The 27739-nt window shown below is 33.6% G+C and overlaps 1 protein-coding gene across 1 annotated transcript; it reads left to right on the forward strand.

The window, feature by feature from the left end:
- Positions 1 to 2734: 2734 nt before the first annotated feature.
- LOC111913295 (serine carboxypeptidase-like 18) lies at positions 2735 to 26257 on the forward strand. Its single transcript, XM_023909019.3, has 14 exons — positions 2735 to 2948; positions 3060 to 3205; positions 22077 to 22153; positions 23379 to 23501; positions 23779 to 23881; positions 23998 to 24035; positions 24248 to 24349; positions 24448 to 24534; positions 24639 to 24794; positions 24948 to 25019; positions 25104 to 25252; positions 25640 to 25753; positions 25841 to 25895; positions 26037 to 26257. Exons 1-14 carry the CDS (start codon positions 2773 to 2775, stop codon positions 26118 to 26120), a joined length of 1482 nt encoding a protein of 493 aa, XP_023764787.3. The 5' UTR covers positions 2735 to 2772; the 3' UTR covers positions 26121 to 26257.
- Positions 26258 to 27739: the final 1482 nt, after the last annotated feature.

Genomic DNA, 27739 nt, shown 5'->3' on the forward strand with positions numbered 1-27739 from the left:
CCCATTAAACACTTGTTTCATCTTCACATAGAAGGACTTAGTCATTTTGAACTGGAAAAAGAATATTGTGTGCTGATATCTCTGGAGCTTAGTAGAAAATTAGGTGAACTTCAAATCGATGAATTCAGATGGGTTCAGCCTGAGAGCTTGAAAGAAGCTAAAAAGTTCTACAATGGTTCTTTTGATGACACTGAAGAAGAAGATTAGTCTTGACATCATCAGATAGGGGAAGATTGTAAGGTCACATCTTATGATCTGATGAGTCAAACACTCTTCTTGGTGACTATCTTTGTGATAAACCGTCTTCTTGGTGAAGACAAACCTTTTCTTGGTGAATGCCAATTTGGAGAGCTCCCTGTGTTATTTACTTTATGTTCTTTGTTTTCTTAGATTAGTTTACTTTTGTTCTTTATAATTGAAGTGTATCTGATTAATACAAACCTTCAAATATAAGTTACACTAAAATCATAACAAATATAACTCAACTTATAGGTCTCTTAGAGAAAAACCAAAAATTATGTGGGCATAACTTCGATATTGAAAGCTCTAATCTGTCGGGCTTTTCGATGTTGCAGCGCTTCACGAACTTGCTCAAAATTTTGGAAACAATATCTTGAGAGGTTCAGAAAGAGAATAAAGAGAGAGGTGCCAAAATATGAAACAAATGACCCTGTTTATCTCATTATACTATGTATTACAATATAAATTCATGTATGTTACGATATAAGAGCTAGTAGAACAATAAGTACATGTAAATTGGTAGAATTTCGATATGATTATGTTTGTATAAGGAGTTGAAAACAGAACGACTATAGGCCGCGAGCGTATAGACTCATGTTGATGACGGAATGGTGTTACACAGTGAGTCCAGATACACACATTATTGGTAGAACGGAGAAAGGTCGTAACCATTGTTTGTATGCATGTAGGTGTATTGTTATATATGGTACTTTGGGGAACTCACGAAGTCTTGACTTACAGTTGTTGAATAATTATTTTTTAAGTTGTTCTTCTAATCGTGGAAATACTCCAACATAACTGTACTCGCATCAAATAAATAAACATGTTTTTAGACTTCAGCTAAGACTTTATTTTATATTAATAAATGTACAACGATGATCTATTAATGAAAATGAGCTTTTGAAGTATATTATGTATGTCCTAAAAAAGAAAATTTTATGTTGAAAACTAGACGTCACATAAAGTTATATAATTATTATTTTTCTAAAACATTTTATAAACATTTTTTTGTAAAAAAGGGTAAAAGGTTTCTTAAACGTGAATAAGATTAATATACATTAAATATAAAACTATTCATTTTAATAAGATTAATATATAGGCTAAACTGGAACCCAAAACGGGTTTCAAGTTATACATAGGCTAATCAGAATTTGTATAACTAAAAAACAAACAAAAGTTCTAAAAAATGAAAAATAAAATAAAATAAAGAACTCAAACAAAACGTCAAAAAAAAAACAAGAAAATTTTATTCGAACAAAACGTCAAGAAAATATAAGTTAACAAAATATAAATAAAACATCAAATAATATATTCGAACAAAATGTCAAAAAAAAAATATGAATTGCAAAAAATATAAAATAAATAAAATAATAATAATAATAAATAGTAGACAAAATTACATAAATGATCTATGGCATTAACAAATTACATAAATGGTCCGTGTAATAGGAAGAACAACTACATCATTTTATGACTTAACTTCAAAAAATTAACATTGTCGGTCAAAATGACCTTGGTGTTCATTTCAAACATGAAATTTCAAGACTCCTCGTGTCCAAAATTTCTCAAAATGATATTTGGTGGTTTTTCTTCAAACCACAAAGGACCAAATATATAATATATAATAGTATATTTATAAATTGATTTAGGAGTGTTCGTTTGGATGGATCGGTTTGATCCGATCCAATCAAGTGAATCAAAATTGATTTCGGTTTTCAAAACATGGATCCGAATAGTCAAATTAAATTTAAATCCAATTTGATCCGATCCAATTACAATTCAGTTGGATCGGTTTTTATAATTCGGTTTTCAAAAACCGAAACATTTTAAAACGACATATAATTATAATATTACCCAATTTTACACAAAAAGCAAAAAAAAATTATTTAGTTGTGATTTGAAATTTATAAACAACTACTAAGCAGATATATTATAATTAAATATTTTATAGATAGAAAACTTTCGAGAGATAATACATATTGATGTTTTTTATCGGGTGAAATGTTTTGAACCTATATGAAAAAATAAATTACAAAATTAATAGATAACTATAGATATATATTATAAATAAATGAATAATAAATGTTTATTCGGTTTTTTTGGACTATTTGGTTCTTATTATATAAACCAAAACCAATCCGAAATCCAAAATAATAAATTGGTTTTGTTGAAAATCAATCCAAAAATCTGAATATTTGAACCAAATAGTCCAATTCAAATTATCCAATTGGACAATTCGGTTTTATCCAAATAGTGAACAACCCTACAGTTAACAAACAACAATATAAACATGTCTTTGGCTTTTTGTTTTTTAATTGATTTTGGTTGATTAAACGTCTACCAAGGAAACATAAACATGTGTGAAAAAAAAACGTTTTTCTTGTTTATAACATTTTAGCTTTTGTAGGAAAAGCTAAAATGATAGAATTCAATAATAGCGTTGGGGGTGTGGATTTTATCGCTACCTAAAGAGAGAAATCTTTAAGTTCCCAATCTTGTTTACAATATTTTTTTTTCTTAGAATTAAGCAGAATGAAACCAAGGTCACAATCTCACCTTCAACCTTCAAGCCTCTTTAATAGCTTCAACATTCCGTTGTTATTTTATGTTTTTATTTTGTTAGTTTCTTTGGAGGTTACTGAATCACGGATCCTAGTTAAGACACTGCCAGGTTGGCTTGGTAATCTTCCTTTCACACTCGAAACTGGGTAAGGTCCTCTCTTTGTAATAGAATTTTGTCGACCGTTTACGATTATTATTATATCTTTTCTTTAATAAAGTTTATATGCTAACTTATCACGTCATGAATGTTTTGTAAGTTATATTGGGGTAGGGGAATCCAATGACGTGCAATTATTTTACTACTTCTTTGCATCTGAAGGGACCCCACAAAGCGACCCTCTCATTCTTTGGCTTACCGGAGGGCCGGGTTGTTCCGCTCTTTCTACCATTCTGTATGAAATAGGTATTTTTATTAGTATCTTCAAATTTTAGTTTCTTTTTTTAGAAAATGTCATTGTAGCTCAATAAACTTTTGTTATTTTTCTAATTTGGCAACTAGGGGTTTTTTTTTTCTTTTTTTTGTGCTACATATTTTTAAAATGTCATTTTAAGAGAATTTTCTAATTTAATTTCGGTTTCACGGTTACCCATGATCTAAATGGTTTTTTTTCAAATTTTTTCAATGTAAAAAAATTAAATCCTAATCTAGGTGACTTTTCATTTTCATTTCCCCTAGACAAAATTGCAAAAATGGTCATTGTGGTTTTTTGGTCCAAAAAAGTTTGACGGTGCATCAGTGGTCCAATTTCGAATACTTTGTGTGGTTTTGGTCCCTATGGTTGATATTTTTGTGTGGTTTTGATCCATATCTCACCTGAAATGACCAATATGTCATTTAAATATTTCATTTTTATTTTATTTAACATATTATTATTTTAACTAAAAGAAAAAGAAAAAGAAATTACTACCCACCACACCCCACCCCACCCAACACACACACACACTCTCTCTCTCTCTCTCTCTCTCTCTCTCTCTCTCTCTCTCTCTCTCTCTCTCGGGTTAGGATTAAGGGGACATTGTGCAAAGATTGTTTGAAATTTTTAAAGAGAGAATAAACGATTGTTTTTTTAAAAAGGAAGGTTGGATGAGGGTTTTAAACTTGATGTTTCATTGCCTACTATGAGATCTTGATGCCATTAACAAATTTAGGCTCGAACAACTGGAATCACAAAATCAAGTGAAAGCTTCAACCGAAGAACCCTAAAGTTTCCTTCATCGACCACTCGAATTAGGAGGGGAATGTCAATCTCAGATCCTTGAAATCAACTTTGTATCCTTTTATCCTCATCTTGCTCGAAAGAAGTAGAAGCTAATCTAGGAGAAGGACGTCAAGGAAGTAGAACCCTATCCCTGAACTCTCTTTTGCTCTGATTGCACCGCCACCATCAACCTCATATGTTCCCTTCAAGCTAATGTTTGCAACATTGGCCATTCAATAACAAAATCGACATCAAGCCACATTCAATGCATAGAACAATTTTGTGATTCCAAACCGCCTCTGAAGAAGATGGATATGTGGTTCAACATCCACCATCTTCTTTAAATCTGTGTATTTTCCGACGTTTCAAGTATTCATGGATGGTAAGAAGATAGAGGAGCTCAATGAAGCTTTTGGTTTGATTTTTCAGGTGAATGGTGGTGACGAATGGTTATCAGGTTAAGGAAGGAAACGTGATGGTGGGGGAGATGGAGATGGTCGGCGGCGAACGGTGGTGAAGAATGGAGATAGTGGCAGGAGGAGAGAGAAAGAATGATTGTGTGTGTTCTTAAGGGGATGGTGGAGAGCAAGCATGGTAGCATGTGGATGGTGGTGGTAAATGACGATGATGAAAGGCTGATGGTGGTAGTGAACAGAAATGTTAGTAGGTGGATCATGGTGTTGAATGATAATGGTGGGATAGGTTGAATGTTCTTGAGAAGGTAGCATATGGAGGGTGTTCTTAGGAGAGAGAGAGAGAGAGAGAGAGAGAGAGAGAGAGGCATACAGACTTTTAATATCTTTAATTATTTAAAATCAATAATATAAATATAAAAAAAAATACAAATCTAAAGGGTATAATAGTCATTTTAAGTGTATAGGGACCAAAAACACTACAAATATCCAAAATTACCACCAAACTTTTTTGGACCAAAATTATAGAATGTTGCCAACCACATGGACCATTTTTGTTATTTTGTCTTTCCCCTAAATTCAAAAACCTAAATATAGATTCTTGCCTTCCTTATCTTACAAATGCCTTACCGCCATTGTTTTCCATCTTCTTCTCCATGAGCCTTCCACCAACCATTTCTCTGGAAAAGTTGCAATTGATGACATCTGGTGGCATTTTCTCCTCCATCTTCCTTGTCAACCTTTTTCGTCGCCACCAACCAACCCCCCCCCCCCCCCCCCACACACACACACACGATCTCCTTGCTTTCCCTGACCCCTCCTTTACCACTGACCCTGTCCTACAATTTAACCCCCTCTACTGTATTAGGGTTTCATAGAAAATTAATCTTTGAGAATGGCGATGAAATCCGAGAGAAATCAATGAATTGGTTATTTATCTCAGTAATTAAGTGGAGAGGTACAAACCGTTAATATCCGTAGGTGGCTGGAGTTGGGAATTATATTTAACGAATGAGAACAATGATGAGAGTCTTGCTAATTGGTGGTGAAAATCTGACAGTCGTGTTGAAGATAAATCGATTTAGACAGACTATGAGTGTAAGAGTGTTAAACTCAAAATCAAGTAAAGAAAAATAAAAGAGGGTACAAATATAAACTAGTATGATCCCTAACACTCCGTTCCCGAGTTCAACTTAACGAGAGAAAGGAAAGGAAATGGGTGGAAATGAGAAGAAAATAGAAGAAATTGGTGTTCTCGAGTTTCATTAAAGGAGGAAAGTGGAAGGAAGTAGAGGGAAATGGGAGGATCACTTTCCCTCCTAACTTTCCTTCCGATTTGGGAGGATTTGGAAAGAAAAAACAAAATGATTCATCTTCCTTCCACTTCTCTCCAACTCGGGAACACAAAAGAAAATTTTATTTTCCTTTCATTTTTCTTCTTTTCTCTCATGACTTTCTTTTCTTTTGTTAAACTCGGGAACGAGGCGTAAGTAGTTAAAGTTGGAAATAGAGATGGTCGAAGAAGATAATGAAAAAATTCCGGTGAAACAAATGGCAGAATCGTCGATGGTGAAGCAGTCGACGGTGGGAATCAGAGAGTCCAGCAATTTGCAAGCGTCCAACAATTTAGATCATAGTGGATTGCAACGATTCAAATGAACAACAAGAGGGGCGACGACATTGGTTCAACGAAGCATATGAAAGAAGAAGCAGTTGGCTTGTACTGTTTCGACGATCTTTCTTTTCTAACCCTCAAAATTTGATTCTAACGTTGCATCGATCTCTCTCTATACTTCTTGCATCATCCATTTTTGATCCCCTCTTCGTTTTCCTCTAATTTAAATTGAAACACACACACACATACACACACCAATATGTGTCCTCGTTGTTCCCGATCCATAAAACCCACAAACGGGCTCTTTCTAGGTTTCTTCTTAATTTTTATTTTCAGTTAAGAAATAAAAAAATAAAAAAAATAAATAAAGACATAACTTAATTTAGAAAAAAGAAATAAATAAATAGATGTATATTTGGAATTGGACGTCCAAATGTATAGTTATGCTTACTAGACTTTATGTCATAGTGTCTTTGAAATCAAGGAGAGGAGAGTGGTGTAATTGACACATTTTATATGAGTTAAATAAATGTTTTATAACAAATATATATATATATATATATATATATATATATATAAATGACCAAATCGGGAAAAGTAGAATACTTTATTGTGATACAATGACATTTTCTTTTTTTTCGAATGTGTTGATGCTTACAATGTAAAAAATTCACAAAACTAGTTATGTTAAAATACCACCGAGTAACTAGCTAGCAAATAAAAAACCAAAACAATAAATACTATCTGTAACGTGGTTGTTATGCTTTTCTAGAATTTAATTACTTGGCTTTTGCAGCAAAAGACCATGATTATCTTGCACAGTTTAGTGCTGACAAAACACTAAAATGCAAACGAAGTAGTTAGTGATGGTGATCAAAATGGCTTGTGTTCTTATTAAGGAAACATTAAATAGAAAATACTTTCATATGCCTTAAAAAGGGATGGACATTAAAATGACATGTGTTCTTATTTCATGTCAGTAATGGGAGATAAAGAGAAAAGAAAATTACCTCAGAGTTTAGACATAAATATGATAACCGCTCTCCTTCAATTCATAAAATAAAATTATGTATCAAGATTTTTTAAAAGTTAAGGGGCTACTAGTACATCATTGTAACCGTAAGTAGTAGTAGATATAGAAAAAATGTCATTAAGATACGTATTTTTAAATGAATATGATCTATTTCTTATGTTTGGTACACTGAAGCGTTAAGCGGCAGACTTGGCCCAGATTCATACCCTCTTTATCAATATTTTTTTCAATATATATATATATATATATATATATATATATATATATATATATATATATATATATATATATATATATATAGAGAGAGAGAGAGAGAGAGAGAGAGAGAGAAAGAGATAGGTTCAAATGTTTTCACTATCTATTGTGTGCATGTATGATTGATTCTGGACCAATCATTTTAGTTATTTTAATAAAATAATTAATGCATATTACATGTTGAAGATATAATGATATCTTCAACATGTAATATGTATTAATTACTTTCTTAAAATAATTAAAATGATTGGTCCAGAATCAATCATATATACACACAATGGATACTGAAAACAAAATAAACTAACACTATATATATATATATATATATATATATATATATATATATATATATATATATATATATAGATAGATAGATAGGGAATATGTGGCTGTTATGTACCTAATATTAGGTATAGAACCAGCAAAAACTATATCGTTTTAATCAAATGCAATCAAATCTTTCTACCATCTTTCTTGCATCTTCTACTAGACCTTATGCTAGGTTATGTGTGTGTGTGTGTGTTATATGGAGTTTTATAAGTTTAATTTGGCACCACAAATTGTATATAAGGTTATTTTATCAACTACTTATAGGTCTCCATATTGAAATTTAATATAGAAAACTATAGTAAATGATTGAAAATGATAATTAGAAAACCTAACAAACCTCATTTCATAACCCACCAAAAAAACTATGCACGTAGCCAAGTATACATAAGGTAGGTGTCGAAAGAAGTTATAAATTAAACTTATTAGAGGTCTAATAAAAAACACATTCGAAATACATAGATGTTAGGCGTGGCTACTCGAGCAGGACCCCATACATCTGAGTGGATAATCATAAAAGGAACTAATGTTTTATTCAAGCTTGGAGCATAAGAATTTTTTTAATTTTTAGCTAACTCACACATACCACAATTAAAATCATTGTCTTTTACATTCATAATTAAATTAGGTTTAAGTTTCCTAAGATAACTGAAAGATAAATGCCCGAGTCGACAATGTCATAACCACGCCACTGTAACGCTCATAAATTTTACGCCAATTTAAAACATTTTAATTCATTCAAAAACCATTAAGTTATTACAACTTGTTTTCAAATAGTTTAAACATCAGAGTATCCCCAGAACCTAATCACAAAATCATGAAATACGAGGAGCGATACGATCACGCCTTTGCCTTGCCACGATCTCCTGATGTGCCTGAAACAATAAACTGAAACTGTAAGCCCGAAAGCTTAGTGAGTTCCCCCAAAATACCCATACACACATAACCATACACATACAGCAACAAAACAACATACTATGGGTCCAGTCAACCATCCGGTTAGAATACCCCTGACCCTCAACCATCGGGTTGGAATGCCCCTGGCCCTCAACCATCGGGTTGGAATGCCAACATACTACGAGTCCAATCATCCTACCGGATGGAATACTCCCGACCCACAAACATCGGGTTGGAATGCCCACGTCCCTATACCTACAATATCTACTATGGGTCCAATCATCCTTCTGGATGGAATACCCCAGGCCCTCAACCATCAGGTTGGAATGCCAACATACTATGAGTCCACTCATCCTACCAGGATGGAATACTCCTGGCCCACAACCGTCGGGTTGGAATGCCCACACTCCTACATCTACTCTAACTACTATGGGTCCAATCATCCATCAGGATGGAATACCCCATGCCCTCAACCATCAGGTTGGAATGCCCACCTACTATGAGTCCAATCATCCTACCGGGATGGAATACTCCTGACCCACAACCATCGGGTTGAAATGCCCACACACTAACAAACATGTACACTTATCAGATAATCACATAATAACCCACATAAACTACATACTAGGTCCCTATCATCCTACCGGGATGGAATACCCTCTACAATTTCTCAAACATGCTCACATATAACAGGTAATCTCCCACCAGCACACAGACAGTCCGACCAGCTACAGGTCACTAAGCATAGCCACATCCAGTCTACCAGGATGCCGATCTAACCAACCATACTAGCATATAATCATCCATTCTAGCAGAATACCAAACTAACATATCACAACAGCAATTACTCAAATAACAATTCAAAGGGTCGGCCTTGGTGCCTTAGACCCTTGGGTATAGTGAGGATAACTCACCTGCAACTGCCGAACCGAACCACGAAAGCACAATCCTGAAGCACTACATCTAACTCCAACACCTATAGCCATCAATGATCCATTGACATAAATATCCAAATTACCATAATACCCTTAAAGGCCAAACTGGTCAAAGTCAAAGTCCTGGCTAAAGTCAACCTTCCTGATTGACCCTACTCGCCGAGTCAACTCACTGACTCGTCGAGTTCTTAAACTCAGAAAACTCTCATATCACGACTCGACTCGCTGAGTTACCTCATGACTCGTCGAGTTCAACAATCTCCGAGTCATATCCTGTCTAACTCACTGAGTCACCACTCAACTCATTGATCCGAGTCTTAACCATAAGAGGTTGGGGGTTTATGCGCTATAACTCGTCGAGTCCTCGGCAATCTTCATCAGACTAGCCGAGTTGTTCATCCAACTCGTCGAGTCCATGCCCATCATCATATGACTCGCCAAGTCAACCCATGAGACTCGCCAAGTCTCTTCAGTCCTTCATCCATAGTCACTTTTGGGCCATGAAGACGCTCCATACTGTAGATCCATCCTCATAGGGCATGACTCTCACGTAAAGCTGCCAACTTTACGTGAGTACAAGGTGCTATTGGCCCAAATCAATATAGGGTTAAGGTTTAAGACAAAGATGTTTCAGCAACAAACCAAGGGCTGATACTTTATGAGTTTTTGGACCAAGACAAGTCTAGATCTGAAGTAGCAACCTCAGATCTAGACCCCTAACCTGAAATAGATCCTTAACATGCCAAAATGGCCCCAAATCTCATTCAAGAATAGATCTAGATGCAAAAGAGTCAAGGTAACAGTTTGTTACCTCCAAAATGTACCCAAGCTGAAGTAGATTATGGATCTACACCAAACCCTTGATGCTATCTTCTTGATCTTCAAGCTCCCTTCTCAATATTCCTCCTCCAAAGCTCAAATCGCTTTAACAATAGAAGCTCTTACGATTTTAGGGTTCACTGACTCTCAAGGGCAATAAGGAGGCGGAGGGGAGGACATTAAGTCCTTTAAATAGGGTGCAAACCCTAAGATTAGGGTTTTCTCTTCCCAGCACCAACTCGTCGATTCCAGTTGCCGACTCGGCGAGTTCGTCACTTAATTCGCGACCAAATCCCGTTCCGAATCGACGAGTACTCGCACCTACTCGTCGGGTAGCTTCCTCAATGTACACTTTAGACCCTTCAATCGTACTTCTGAAATTTGGGATGTTACAGCCACATACTTATTTTCTTGAGTCATTAATCCCGTATGATGAGCTTCACTTCGATGGTTCTCTTCGAGGTAGTACAACCGTCCCGCCTAGTACCATAACCAAGAGTTTGATGTGTTTCCATATCCTGAAACGTGCATTCATTTGTCCAGAAAGTTACATAGCAGTTCAGAGCCTCGGTAATTTGGCTAACGGATAATAAGTTAGAAGATAAAGAAGTAACTACAAGGACGGAGTCAAGGTCCATGGAGTTCAAAATTTTAACTGATCCTTCACCCGTGACCGGTGCTACACTCCCATTTGTCGTCTGTATGTTTATTTGTTTTAGAGAATAGGTTGTCATGTGGTCCTTATTATTTGTCATATGGTATGTTGCGCCTGTATCGATTATCCAATTATAATTATGAGTGGATTTTTGATGTACATACTGGAGTCAGTGACCATGTGAGCAGCCATTGGCGTGACAGGTTCTTTTGGATCAGACGAAGTTGCCATTGCATCTTGGCTTATTTTCTTTCGTGGTTTTTTCGTGAAGTCCCACCAATCTGGGCACCCGATTATTTCATAGCAGCGAAGTTTTGAATGCCCCTCTTCCCCATAGTGCGTACATGTGAAAGTAGTTCCTTTCCCTTTAGGATGTTTCTCTTTCATGGGGCGATTTCGAGAAGCGAGGTGAACCATACTATCCGGTTCGTGTTTCACTTCATCCATGGTTTGTCTTTGATTCTGATCCTTGCGAATGTACGCATAACATAAATCCAGATCAAGGACAGGATCCTTTCTCAAGATTTCGCTTCGGGCTTGATTAAACTCGGGTCCAGTCCAGCAAGAAATATATGAACCCTAAGGTGTGCTATGGTTTTGTTGAGTGATATGGTTTGGGCTACAGTATATGTATCTCCCTGTGTAGTCAATTGAGTCTATTTCTTGAAAGATACTTACCCATTCATTGTAATACGTGGAAAGAGATCGTCTGTTTTGACGAGTAGTGAACGACCTCCGATTCAATTCAAACAGTTGTCTCGTCTGTTCCATCATAGAATGTCTTGCTGACAGCCTCCCAAATTTCCGTTGTTGTTTGAAGACATATAAAGCCGTGTATCAGAGGTGGACTCATCGAGTCGATCAACCAACTTTTCACCCGATGGTTGTCGATGATCCATGCTTCGATCTTCTTTTCATCTATCTTGGGTTTCGGAGTGTCCCCCGTGATGAAACCGGATTTGTTTCGAGCTCCGATTCGCATCTCCATTAATTGGGACCATAGCGGATAATTTGTCTCATCAAGAATAACTCCAGATGGGAAAGGTGCGTCTTGGACATTCTGTACGATCACTTGTTGTGGGTTCGATGACTCTCCCATGGTTACAAGATTTTTATGTTACGGATTTTCAATAGTATGAGCAAAGACGCTCTGATACCATGTAAATCACAGAACTTGACAATGAGAAATTATATTCGGATTTTTTCTATGTATTTCAATGTACATCAACAAGCATATATATACAACCAGCTTCCTATAATACAACCTACACTCAAGGGCAATCAAGGTCAGACAGCTCATGCCAACAACACCTACATACATGTTACTAAATGATCCCCTAATAATTGAAATTAATATAAATGACAACCTACTTTTTAGAAATACTTTGCTAATGATTTGCATTTATCACAAGTAAACCGATCGCATATAAGCTAAAAACATGTAGCATTTCAGTTACCAACAGATTCTTTAAATATTTTTTACACATTTGTCCATGAGAATAGAATAAATGCATTTTTTAAAATTAGAGAAAAACAATGTTGCTTACATAAGTATACATTCTCATGTTCATTCAGCACCCACAAGCAAAACTCTTGACAATTGATTAACTGGTCAGTGGTAATAGGTGTTATATATTTAAAAGTTCAAAAAAAATGGTAAAAACATTTTTATAAGAATATCGATTGAGATATAAAGAAAATGTTCCAAATTCCATCTGAGTGCATATAGTCCTTACGTGAATCTTATATACTATTTTTTACTCATCATCCAAATGCATAGTGCTTTTGTCACATAGTTCTCAGCATCAACAGAATATATATATATATATATATATATATATATATATATATATATATATATATATATATATATATATATATATATATATATATATATATATATATATATATATATATATATATATATATATATATATATATATATATATATACATATATATTTAAAAGGAGATAATATCACGAGTAGCAGAAGCAACATTTTCCTCATCTTTGTTCTTTTAGTCCCCAGGTCCCAATAGAACTCAAACTTGTTCCCTCTCATCCTTTTACCAGTACATACTATATACACAAAAAGTATCAAGATCAAAACAATAAACTATCTAGGAGAAAGAGAAAAAAAAACGAAGAAGAAACATATACTTTTGACTTCTAAAGCGGCTCAACAAGGTTACCTGTTTCATTTTAAATATTTAATTTGAGTGGTATTGAAGAAGTTCTAAGACAATTTAAGGTATTAGTATGCAATATGTGGTGTCACATGTTTCATTTTCAACATTCTCCCTAGTTGATAATGCAATTCCTTTAAATAGATTCAACCATAAGAAATTATTTTATAACAAAACTGAAATAAATAGAATTTTACTTCTTATCTACTCACATGGGACATTGCCAATCATTAGGACTAAAAAGGAACATGGGTCAACTAACACCATGACCAACACGGGATCACGCAGACTGCAACCCCTACCCCGCCCATCCACGCCACCAGAAGCACCAGCGGGCCTCGCACTTCCACAACAGCTGAATACACCACGAAACGTAAAGTTCACATGCAGACAACTGATACCAAATATATCACATAAAAAGGAATTTAGAAACCTAACATCTTAAAAACATATCACAAATATTTATAAAAGGCAATGCGAACCTGCAGTAGGACTTACCAAACAATCAGAATGAGATGAATATGCATGAACTAGAGATGCACAATTGGCATTGTAACGAAATTTATAAATGAAAGCCTATAGTAACATAACATAAACCTGTGCGTGTTAACGTAACAGTCTTACAGAGATACCAAATCAGAAAGTTTGACCATCAAAAAAAAAAAACACAAAACCATTAAAGTTCCAAGTGTGTTGGGTATATTTTAAAGGCAACATCACAAATACAAACATATTGTTCAGGGATACAATTAAATAATATAAAAAAAAACATATAAATGTAGATTTGTATACTCAAAATGAAATTGTGGAAGTAAATTAGAGAACCTACCGTAGTATTTAATAAAAATATTTGATAGTCCTTTTTGGCTATGTAACTGTTGTTGTACTTGTACACTAGGTTGCAGCCTCAAAACAGGAAATAATTTTTTTCAACTTAGTCACTTCAAGAAGTAGTATGTTGGACCAAAATTTAAACATAGTCTTGGTCATTTTAGTGTAATCAACATATTTTAGTGTAATTATTTTTAATAATGAGATAGACCGAGTTTTATTTACTAATCAAGTTTGGAGATGCGGGATGCACACTCGATGTCATTATTGTGAACTCGAGAATATGGCGGTCAGGAGCAACACCCCTGGGTGTAGGGTTCCAAGGGCCTGCAGCCCCTTGGCGGGGTCTATGGGCAACGCCCCTAGCATGGTCCAAGAGGCAGAGCCCTTGGTGGTGGTTCTGCCAATTATAAGCGGTGACATCACTGTGGTGTCAAAATCGGTTATGTCTTATAACCATGTATCTAACCACTTGTTTTGGTGCCAAAAGTGCATGTAACTACGACCAACTACTTTTCCCTCTTGTATAAGAACATACCGCATGTTCTAGAAAACGAGTCACAAAACTTACTCTCAAGAATCATACTTCTGGTTCTCTCTATCTCAAAAGAAAACAAAACATCACGATATATTTTTTGTGTTTCGAATTTGGAAGTGGCCTAATATCCAAATTGTATTTCTTGGATTATCCCAAATCAGATTTCGTGATACCCTAGAATAAGGGTCGAAATCACAGATTTTGGAAAGTGATTGCAATCACGATCCCAGAAATTAGCCAAGTTAATTGATATTCTAAGACCCCAAAATCTTACACATAGTATACACTACTTCCAACATCGTCTATGTTTCTCCATGAATTTGATCCACCCTAACTTTAGTAATCACAAATTAACCCCAAAAAACATCAGTTATACACTCTTTGAGGCATTTCATCGAACATATTGACTACAACAACACTTTCAGCGACATATTTCTCCTTCAGCAAACACATAAACATTACAAAACCAACAAAAACATAAATCATACAATAGAACATCCATATGCACATGTAGATATTGAAAATCAACACTATACTTTCAATAACAATCAAAATCGATACCCATCAAAGAAATCAACGAAAATCAGAACCTATCAAAGGAAATAATGTCTGTAATGGAACAATGTGAGGCCATCATCGGAAAAGACAGAGAGAAGCTCAAGAAGCTATCGACGGAGGAGACGATTCATTTGAGCACAATATAAAGCCTGGTGGGTTTTTAGGAAGGTGGAGCTTTGGTGGAGTGGTAGTAGGGCGTTAGACCGATGATGGATGTAGAGAACAATGGAGTAGGTTACCGATGAATGATAAACGTAACATAGAATACATAGAGCTTCATCTTTCTACTTTCTTCGCCATCGACTCCGCCGATATTTGTGTAGATCAAAGTAAATTATGTCAATTTTGGATTCAAATGGAGATACTTGAAAGAAAATTACCTCCATTTCGGATTGAAATGAAGATTGTGGCATACACGATGTAACATCCCAAAATCCAAGACAAAAAATTTCATTTTTAATTTAATAATTCATAAAACAGATTATTAAAACATCATTGAGTTATCCCATATCATAAAAACTCATAAGTCATATGTCACAAAACAAGTCATAATAATGTCAGAGTACAAATCCCAAGAACATCATAGTACGGAAAATAGTGGTGTGATGCGCTGCAATCATGCCGAATCCTTTCCCTTCGAAGAAGAAGTACCTGAAACCAAAACCGAAAACCGTAAGCACAAAGCTTAGTGAGTTCCCCCATCATACCACATACTATATAATCACATAACACCTAGCATATCTGGGTGTTGGCCTCCCCTTCGGTCTCTTTCAACCGGTAACTGGGAACTATTTCACCCCTACCACTACCACATAATACCCTAGCATATACATATAAATCATATACAACCTAGCATATCTGGGTGTTGGCCTCCCCTTCGGTCTCTTTCAACCGGTAACCGGGGACTATTCCACCCCTACCACTACCACATAATAACATAACATACTAGCACGTAAATCATAACATATAGTGGCATACTAGACAATTATCACAAAGACAATCATCTCAACTATAATCAATATTAGTGGGTCGGCGTTGGTGCCTTCAACCCACTCCTATTGGAAGGTAACTCACCTCAAATGTTGTGAAGTAGTTGAACTGTCCTCAGTTCTGAAATCTGCCCCATTCAAACTCCTACACATAAAGATTTCCTTTAATTACCCCCTTTTCATGCTCATAACCCCTTAAGGGTCAACTTTGGTCAAATTCAAAGTCAAGTTCAACACCCTGGTCAAAGTCCACGTTCCGAGTTGACGAGTTGACCCATCAACTCGTCAAGTTCCATAAATCCAAAACTCTGAACTCGAGATCCAACTCGTCGAGTTCTTTCACAACTCGTCCAGTTCCTCCTATCCATGGTATCGGGACTTTCCCACTCTACTCGTCGAGTTTTCCCTTTTACAGAATCGGTACATTTCAACCCAACTCGTCGAGTTCCTCTATGGACTCAACGAGTTCTTCAGTCTGTTGAGCCATCTTAATAGATTAAGCTCATATCCATCAGATCTGGACTCCACACTTCTTCTGCACACTGAATATGTCCTTTTAAGGGTAAAGTTTCCAACTTTACCCGTTAATGGCTTCCTTTAATGGGTTTAGCTCAAAACCTAATTATTCAAGATCTAGATCTTGTTCCAAAAGCCATATATAATTCGAACTAAGGCATACAAACTGAGATCTAGACCCTGGACATCATTTGAACACATAAAGTTTCTACCTTTATCTCCATGCATGGCCTTTTGGTGGTTAAAAGGCCAAAATCACATCTTAGAGCTTGCTTGGGGGCTCCAATGGCCATAAAGTTTGCAGCTTTATGCCATAACATCCCTTCATGGTCCTAGATCTGGAAGTACACATACTTGGGACTTCCATTTCCCAAAAGCTAACATTCTTGGACCAAAAACCCCCCATAAAAGTGAAATGAAGAGATCTAAGAAATCATTGAGCAAGTTTGAGACTTGCTTACCCGAAAATGCTACAAATGGAGTGAAGTTTCTGGATCTACTCTCTTATTCTTGAATCCTCTAGCTTCCTCTTCTTCCACAAGCTTCAAAAGCACAAGTTTTCTCTGAAAAAGGTCTTACAAGCTCACACAAGGCTCTAGGGTTTCGTGTGTTTAAATTGGGTGCGTACCCTTGAAATTAATGTTTCACTCTGTCAGCCGTACTCGTCGAGTTGGGGCTCTCAACTTGTCAAGTAGGTTTCTAAACCCGCGTCCCAAAATAATTCTTAATCGACGAGTTTTGGGACTCTAACTCGTCGATTTCTCATATAAAAATGAATAAATTTTATTTAAAATACATACCAGGAACTGGGCGTTACACACGATGGTAGAGCAGGCAGTCAACGGTGACTAAACAAACCTTGAACAATACAAACGCATTAGAAAACCACATCGTTCTCGAATTTTTCAAGACTTATGAAAATGGTGTAGTCTCCGGCTTCTAGTCAGGCTTCGAAGCAGAACACCATCTTCTCTCAGTCGGTTATCTTCGCTTGGTTAGTTCTCTACAAAAGAAAGTATTTTCACTTTTCCTCTTTCTATGGTTTGCTTTTGGGAATGAAAGATAATGAGTCCTTACTGCTTTATGAAGTCGACCAAAATTGAAAAAATACAAAAAGCTTATGTACATAGATGGAGTGAGGGGAGGCGCTCGTTAATACTGGTAATCGAAGCCGGTGACGGTGGGCATGGAAAAAAGACCCTCTTAGAAGGAGCTCATACGGCGGTGGAAGAATTAGGAATATAGAAGGGACCAAAGTTGTAATACCCATAAATATTGTGTTTAAAATTTGAAGAGGAAAAAGTATATTGTTGTCTAACCTCTTGTGAATATATATATATATATATATATATATATATATATATATATATATATATATATATATATATATATATATATATATATATATATATATATATATATATATATATAGGGTGAGGTTCAATAGAGAACCATTATTAACCATGAAACCAAGGAACCAATCTTTTTTTTCAACTTTTTGAGCTTATTTTATATCAATAAAAAAACTAAAAATACAAAAATTCATAACTTTTTATCATTTTACCAATGATATCAAATTCAATAAAATTCGTCAAATTCACAGTGAACACGTGCAAATTCATAATTTGAATCTAAATTCATACAGTGAATCCGAAAAATATATAATTTATTTTTTAGCATTCACAATATGAAGTTATGAATTTATATTTTTTAGTTTTTTCAATAAGGAATAAGTTCTAAAACTTGAAAAAATTATTTGGTTCCTTGGAAAACCATTTATAATGATTCTTTATTGAACTTTTATATATATATATATATATATATATATATATATATATATATATATATATATATATATATATATATATATATATATATATATATATATATATATATATATATATATATATATATATATTAATGGTACGTAGTGTTTTGGACCTCTTAATGAGTTGTATCATTGGATATGCTTTTTTTATGAACAACAATTTGTTTGCAATAGAAAGTATATGTTGGCAAACTTTGGAATGGTAGATTCCCAACACATTGTTGCACCGAATATTAAAAATTTAGTTGGACCTATTGACATGTAATTTTTTTTTATCTACATTAAGAATGTGTATTTTTCATATAAGAATGCATGTATTAGGGATGATATTCTATGATATCGATTTTTTTAACCGTGTACTGTATCAACTATAGTTAGTTGGTATACAAATTTGGCTATCAATTCCATTCCAGGTATATCTTATACCAACTTGTTTGGTTTACTACTACAAAAACACCCTTTTACGACATGCAATGTGTGTCGTAAAATGCTCAGACGACACGCAAATGCGTGTTAAGGAAGGTCCTATCATAATGAAAAATGACACGCTTTTGAGTGTCATCTATTTACGACACTCATTTATGATGAGCAGTTACGACACACATTTATGACATGCAATGCGTATAAGGAAGCCCCTGTCATAAAGGAAGACGACACGCCCTTGCGTGTCGTAACCTTACGATACACGTTTACGACTCACAATGTGTATCATTAAATCTACTGTCATAAATGAAGATGACACACATTTGCATGTCATAAAATTCAGCTTTCAGTGAAGATACACATTTACGACGTACATTTACGATAAACATTTACGACACGCCCTTATGTTGAAGCTTGCCATATTCCTTTAGAGATGTTGTGTGTAGAAAAGATAGAAAACATACAGAAAGAGTGTTCTTAAACTACTTTCTTATCCATCTCACAAATAAAAAAGCATTTATGAAAACACACAGAAGAAGATGATTAAACCTATTATAGAGGCACAAACAAAGACAAAACCGATGCATAACTTCAAAGGTAAAAGGAATGAATTTGGGAATCTCACCTTTAGAGCACAATTATCATCACAATGCAAAAGCCCATTTAATTTAATTTACAACAATCACAAAAAGAGCTAATTAGACTTTAATCATTGTGCCTGATATCACAACAGATATAGAGTAACAAAAACAATAGACGAAAACAAAATATTTAAATAAATAAAAACATATATATATATATATATATATATATATATATATATATATATATATATACCACTGAGATCATTTCAGGATACTCTTTTAGTAAATCCTCTAGAACAAGATCCAACACCTAATTTCATAATCAATGACACAATGAAATCACAGTAAATACTATAAAAAAATCCAAGTAGTTAACAAATAAATTGGGTATTATACCACAATTTTTCCGCATCCTCGAGGAGCCAGAAGCACAATATCGAATTGTTACAAATTGTTACAGCCTTAGTTACCGAACTTGATACGATAAATTTCAACTTGTTGAAATTCGTTCAGAGATTAAATACGTCACAATAGAGGATGAGAATTTTTTTTTGTAATATTCACGTATATATAATTGGAAGATATATAAAATTCAAATAACCATCAACCGAACCTGTAGTTGTTGTCAGGAGAATCGGAGAAAAGGGAGAAGATGAAATTGGGATCACATAGTCTTCTACGAAGAAGGACTAGTGCTTCCTCTGTTATTCCCCCGACCCATTGGGCTCATCCATACACTTTTCTCTCCGGTGGAATTCAATTATGAATCCGGTGTGAGAAGACAGAGTTCTTGATTCCCAGGGTTATAAGAACTTGTAGAACCAAAATCCCCTATTTCCCCAAAATAAATCTTCTCAAATAACAAAATGCATATTAAAAATGTTGGAACAAAAATATACATTAACTCCAATTTTTCTGGTTTTTCACAAAATTCTACACTAAACCTGGTAAAGTTTGTTTAAAGCGAGTTGAAATGAACTCACACATCACGCAAAACTCTCTCATTACATTATCCGACAAACAAATAAATTTTCTCTGGTAGTTTGAATAGAAAACATTTAACGCTAGAATTAAGATACAAGCTAGATAGAGAAAGCGATTAGAATTTACCTGTCACATTCGTTGTTACCTAGATAGAGAAAGTAAGCATTGAAGATGATGAGTAGAGGGGGTTAGAAAGTAATGGTGGGTTGATAGCACCTGAAAGTGTGTGCAAAAAGGATCAAGGCGCTTGCCCTTTTTCTCTTCTGAGCATCGAAAACGGGGTAAGCGTGTATTTGGGTTTTCTGCAAAAGATGGAAACAAAGGAATTTGAGGTCAGGTGAGCATGAGATCATCGATGAGGAGACGTGAGCAAGGAGTTGCCGACAAGCGAGGCGAGGTCCTCGGATCGATGGTAGAGAGCACTGAGTGAGTGAGTGTTTTGAGTCTTAAAAAAACCCTAGAGTTAATATCAATACCGATCCATGTGATTTTGTTATAAGAGACGCGTTTGAGTAAAATTATAAAACGACATCTGTAGAGGACACACACTTAAGAAAATCATCCTCGGTGTTTTTATTTTTCTTTTTTTTAAGACACTAATTTTATGGCACACAAAAAATGCGTGTCCTTGATTCTTCAAATTTCGTGAGAGATGACATTATTTTTAAGACACACACTTTAGCGTATCATAAATCAGTGCATTTCATGATTTGCGTACCATTAAAGGTCTATATTCTAATAGTGAAATTTCCAACACGTTTGTTTGGTACAAATTAGTAATTATATATATCAACTTCGTACTAATTTTTAGTTGTAATAATTAAAGACCAATAAAAGCATAGATAATTTTTGCATTTGGTAAATAAATTAGTGAAGTAATTTTTTTAGTTTACTTAAGGAATTTATTGAGAATTGTTGTGTGCGTATGTATAAGAGATGAATTAGTTGGTGCGATAGTACCATGATATTTGATATTTTGTACTATTACCGTACTAAAATTACTCAATTCGTATGGTACTACCAACCCAATATGTTAGCTATGAAACATATTGGTCACCAAGTTTCTTGGTTCGATTGGTAATATGTTGGTTGGTTTTATGTGCTACATATTTGATATCCCTATAATATATATATATATATATATATATATATATATATATATATATATATATATATATATATATATATATATATATATACTAGTTGTGAGACTGAGACATATGTATTACATTGGTTTATATAGATAAAAGTTAAATATGAAGGTCTAAATATTTAAGAAATTTGAATTTATAATAAAATGAGAAAATTATTGAATTACTAAAATTGAAGTGTTTTTTTATCTTTTAAATCTAAATAAATAATTTAAACAAATAAAAAACAAAATAATGGGGCTTTAATTTAGAATTTTATAAATTAGAATGTAAGTTCATTAATGATATTGATATTCAATTATTATTAGCTGTAAATACTATGAATAATTTAATTAAAAAAACTAGAAATAATATATGGAAATAAATTAATTGAAAATAAGCACAAAATGGCATATGGCAAAAAGATCTTTATATATATATATATATATATATATATATATATATATATATATATATATATATATATATATATATATATATATATATATATATATATATATATATATATATATATATATTTTGATGTTTATGTGTACAGGCCCTTTCACTTTCAACTATGTAAATTCCACTTTGGAGAAGCCAACGCTCGAGAAAAACCCTTATAGTTGGACAAAGGTGCTTATTTGTTACCATGTATTTTACACAAACCTTAATCCATATTCGCTAGAATATTTGTGGAAGTTTGAATTGATATATAAGAAAAAGTTATGAAATCTAGGTGGCTTCATTTTCAGCTGTTGTTTTTAGTTGCCATTGTGTTTTTTATAAATACATAAGAGCATTTTTAATGGTCGACCTCCACTCATTAAATTTAACCTTTAATTAAATAACATCTTTAACGGTTAGCATCTTCAAATAATTTTTTTTTTTAATTTAACTAATTAATCCCCGAAAATGTTCAATCAGACTCACTCAATTAATTTGTCTTTTCTTAAACACAAATAATATCTAGAATGTTGCAAACAAACGAAAGTAAAAATACAACTATGTCTTTATATATATATATATATATATATATATATATATATATATATATATATATATATATATATATATATATATATATATATATATATATATATATATATATATATATATATATATATATATATATATATATATATAGGGTTAGGTTATAATGTAGATGGATAACTATTATGTGGATGTGAGCACACAATGATATTTTATAAGAATTACTGAAAAAATAAGTCATTTAGTAATATAAATACGTTCAACCTCACACAATTATTGTCATTTCTATTCATTCTCATTAATTTTTATTCACTTTTGTTCTCATATATCGTTTTTCAATCATTTTCATTTTTACAGAATACGACTCAATAAACATTTTGACAACATTCTGACAGAATGTGAACAATAAAAAAAAAATCTATAATAATCTTATAGACGATTTAATTGGTGAGAATGCGTGCTAATGACAATACTTATGTAAGCTTGAACGTATTCATATTATCAAACAACATATTTTCTTTATCATTCTCACAGAATAACATTGTCCATACGTCCGCACAATAGATGTCAATCAACATCTGAACCTAGCTCTGTCTTTCTGTGTGTGTGTGTGTGTGTGTGTGTGTGTGTGTGTATATATATATATATATATATATATATATATATATATATATATATATATATATATATATATATATATATATATATATATATATATATATATATATATATATATATATATATATATATATATAAGCTCTTATTTGATATGCTTTAAGGTGTTTTTTTTAGTTTTATGGTATGTTTGACGTTAACAACCCAAGGAGTAATAGTTTGTTGATATAATGAAATCTTGGTTGCATTTTAGGTGGCCAACATAATATTCCTCGATCAACCTGCTGGGACCGGATTTTCCTATGCAAAAACTCGTGCCGCTTACATAACAAATGATACGTTATCATCAATGCATGCATACCATTTTCTGAGGAAGGTATAGTAACTTTGTGCTGGCAAGTTTCATTTTTCCAGTTAACATATCTCACCAAGAAATAAAGCCATCTACAAATTGAAGGCGTTAGCATATATGCTCTACTTATTTTCTTGTAAATGGATTGTTTACTAATTCCATAACTGACATTTTCAATATATGAGCAATTGATGACACATTTCATGTCATCCAAGCATCAGGATCATATTGCAATCTGTCTAGTTTAGATGTAAAATTAGCTAAGATCATGAATCTTTGTTTGCTATGTCTATCCCACCAGTGGCTTGTGGATCATCCTAAATTTCTCAACAATCCATTTTATCTTGGAGGTGAGTCCTACATGGGCATAGTGGCACCAATGATTGTTAACGAAATATACAAAGGTATTCTAAAAATAGTTGAAGTTCTTGTTATAGAGCTGTGTTTGAAAAACACTAGTTTAATACTTAAATACTTGAAGTCTGTGCTATAGAGCTTGCTTTGTTTCCCTCTTTTATAGGTAATGAAGTTGGAGAAGGGCCACAGATAAAGATAAAGGTACAAATTGATCAATCACTTGGATGAGTCGAATTTCTTATTTATCCGCAGCTAGCTTGTGTTAATTCTTTTTTACACATTCTAAAACAACTATATATAGGTGCATGAGTTTGAATCTTGATTACACTGAATTTGATCAACCGCAATGCTTGGAAAATATTCTATAATCTTTTCATAGATCATTGAATTTGATATATCTTTTTTCAAACTAGGGGTACATGCTTGGTAATCCTCTAACAGACACAAGTGGCGACTATAATTCAAGAATCCCATTTCTTCATCATATGGGACTCTTATCAAATGAAATCTACAAAGTAAATAACTACAATAGATTTGTCCACTAATACAACAAGTGCCCGTATATCATTTTTGTAATACGACGAACAATTAAGTTGCATATCAACTTTTGCAGTCTGCTAAAGAAAATTGCCACGGAAAGTACTTGGATGTAGATCCCAACAACCATCGTTGCATAAATGATCTTAAAGTTGTGGATAAGGTACATGAGCTACACTTTATATAAATTGGATCATCAGCTAGCTAGTAATGGCATCTTGAGAGTAAGTATTGAGTTTGATACATGTTTTTCTATTTCGATCTCAGTGTATTGGAAGAATTAACAAGCCCCAAATTCTAGAGCCTGCGTGTGACACTTCAAATACCTTAAAATCTGATGACTTCGGGAGAGGCTTAGTATCTCTTGACAAGGCCTCTATGGATATATGGTCGTTACCTCAAGTTCGGATACAAGGGTGTCGCGTATTACTCTCTCTAAACTATTTGCTTCCCTTCTATCCCCTCCCCAAAAAAATTCCTTCATTCGAAAGAAAAACATGGAGAAAATGGTTTTTGTCTTGAAAGAATGGAAGAATATGAAACCTTTTAATTTTTATAATTTATATTTTCATGCAGGATGACCACTATATATACAGCTATGTATGGGCTAACCGCAGAGACGTACGAGAGGCTCTTCATATTGATGAGGTTTGTAGTTCATAGTAAGCTGAGTTCTATTCATGTCTCTTGAATACAATGTGATGGGATAATAATTAATCTTATGACCATCAGGAATTCGATGAAATCAAATGGGTGCGGTGCAATGAAAGTCTGTTTTTTGATTTTTTTACCGAACCCATATCTAACACACACAATGTCCTCAATACTGTTGCCTATCATAAACACCTTGCCAATAAAAATTGTCGCGCTCTTGTATTCAGGTATTACCCATTTACCCTTAGCTATTCTTCTTAATTTTCATTTTCCCTTTCTCCCATCTGTCCACTTTTTGTCTATCTTATTCATGCATGCATGTGGTATATAGATAAACTTTGGTATGTAATAATTGAAGGGGGAATATGATGCTATAATACTCTAGAATTACAAAAAAGGTTGTTTGTTTGTCACATTGGAATGGAGTGGAGCATTCCTTTAAAGATATATGGTCTATTACATTCCATTGGACAACAAAAACAATTTTTTATTCCAATGTAATGAACCATTCTATTCTTTTTTTTCCCTGGTTCGGATGCTAAGAACTTGAAAGCAAACAAATATCCATTACATTTTGCATGTTTGTGTTTGTGTTTGTGTTTGTGTTTGTGCAGTGGAGATCATGACATGGTCGTTCCATATTTGGGAACAATGCATTGGATTAAATCTCTAAATTTTTTAGTTGTGAATGAATGGAGACCTTGGTTTGTTGACAAACAAGTAGCTGGGTTAGTTCTGTTTTCATTGCTTTTGTCACAACAAAAGCTGAAACTGATAATATATTGACATTATGCTCTTATCTTATTTTCTTGCAGATACACCATGAAATATTCAAACCATGAATACAACTTGACATATGCTACTCTAAAGGTGAAAATTTATAATATTTGACTTTCTAATTATGATGACTGTTTGTTAAAACTATTGAAAAAAGAAAATTTTGAAGTTTCGTGATGAAAAGAAACATTTATTGTTACGATTATGATGGTTACCTATTTTGTGATGTTAAAGGGAGGAGGTCACACAACTCCAGAGTACAAACCTAAAGAATGTTTAAGCATGCTGATAAGGTGGCTCGCAAATGATGTTTTGTAAGAAATAATAGTGGAATTTGATATTTATGCCTTATAAGGATCGAGGGTTTTAAGTTCGCGCGTTGCATCAGGAGTTTAACTAATAATTTTTGTTGAAAGTAAATTGCTATAAACATAATAACTAATACGAATCTAACACTTCTAATTCGACTATCAATAACTTCAAAAATCAAAACCTACATTGCAAAGGAAAAAAAATATCCTAGCATAGATCAGCTTCCAAATCTTGTTCATCACAACAGAATTCTTCATGTGATCCTGTGTAGGAATACATACAACCAAAATTAACAGTTTGACAATCTACATACTTCATCTCTTCAAATTATGGTGTTTAAATTGATAATTTAACTTTGACGACGTCAAAATATCATGTGGGGCCTTGACCTCACAGGACCTCGTTTCCATACGAAGGGTATTTTTATAATGTTTTTAGGTTCGGAAGAAAGGGAGGGGGTGACTTTTACCCCCATTTAGTCTTCAGGGTCGCTGAATATCTCACCGGGCCCCCGAAATTATTACCATGTATTTAACTATTTTATTTAAAAAATAATAATTAAAGTTAGAGTAACCATTGTGTAATATGTAATATATATGTTTTTTATTTGACTAATTAGTCTAATTTTTAAGGTTAAACAAAATAAACGAGTGAAAAATATGATAAATAAGGTTAAAAGGGAGATTTTGTGTCAAATGAGGGGGATTCAAAGGGAGAGGGAAACAGGGCAGAAGCGGGGGTGATATTGAAATTTGGGGGTGGGATCGAGGTGAGGAAACGGGAGAATTCGGGGTCGGGTTCGGAATCAGGGAAACAGGCGAATTCGGGGGAGATGGAACAGGAGGCTATTTTTTTCTCCGTTTTGCCCTGTTGATATCCTTGGTTATCCTAGGATTTTTTTTTTTTTTTTTAATCACATAACACACATAAACAGAATAGCGTCATACTTACACTTATATTTTTTAGAATAAATTACATAGTACTTACTTTTCCTGAAATTTATTAGGAATTACAAATGATTATGCGAATTGGAAAATTATTGCAAGCATGAGGAATAATAGGGCTAAATGAAGGAATTAGCAACATACTTCCATTATTTGTTTATCCTAGCATTCTATCTCATTTATTTCAATTACAACATGAATGTAGCCATGTCGGATGTTGTAATTAAAAAAAAGAAAATAAAGCACATTACCACTATTTGAATAACAATATTTTTTTGTAAAATATTGCATCTTTTAGTCCTAAAATGAAACGTTTTTGCGTAAAAAAACAACTTTGTTGCATTAACTTGGAAAACGGCGAAACGTTATTGCATAATTAAAGCAATTGAGTTGAGAATTGAGACAATAGTAAATGGAAACATAGCGACCTATTTTTATTTCTTTCTAATAATAAAGCCCCACTTTTAAGAATATATAAATTCTATAAATAGATAATTTTTTCAAAATACAATGCCATGATATAAGAAATCTACCTAATAGATTGGATGTACAATGCTATAATTATTTATTAGAGCATCCTCTTTGTATTTCTTCATATGAAAGCATTGTGCTTCAAAAAATATACCCACTTAATGCAATATCATCTGAACTCCAATCTTTTTATATGAAAGCATAACACTT

Source organism: Lactuca sativa, chromosome 5 (genome assembly GCF_002870075.4).
Source record: "Lactuca sativa cultivar Salinas chromosome 5, Lsat_Salinas_v11, whole genome shotgun sequence".
Lineage (NCBI taxonomy): Eukaryota > Viridiplantae > Streptophyta > Magnoliopsida > Asterales > Asteraceae > Lactuca > Lactuca sativa.

Coding starts and splice junctions, on each gene's coding strand:
- LOC111913295 (XM_023909019.3), top strand. CDS start 2,773: ATGAAACCAAGGTCACAATCTCACCTTCAACCTTCAAGCCTCTTTAAT. Junction 24,036..24,247: donor GGCCACAGATAAAGATAAAG/GTACAAATTGAT, acceptor TTTTCAAACTAG/GGGTACATGCTTGGTAATCC. Junction 25,896..26,036: donor TGACATATGCTACTCTAAAG/GTGAAAATTTAT, acceptor GTGATGTTAAAG/GGAGGAGGTCACACAACTCC.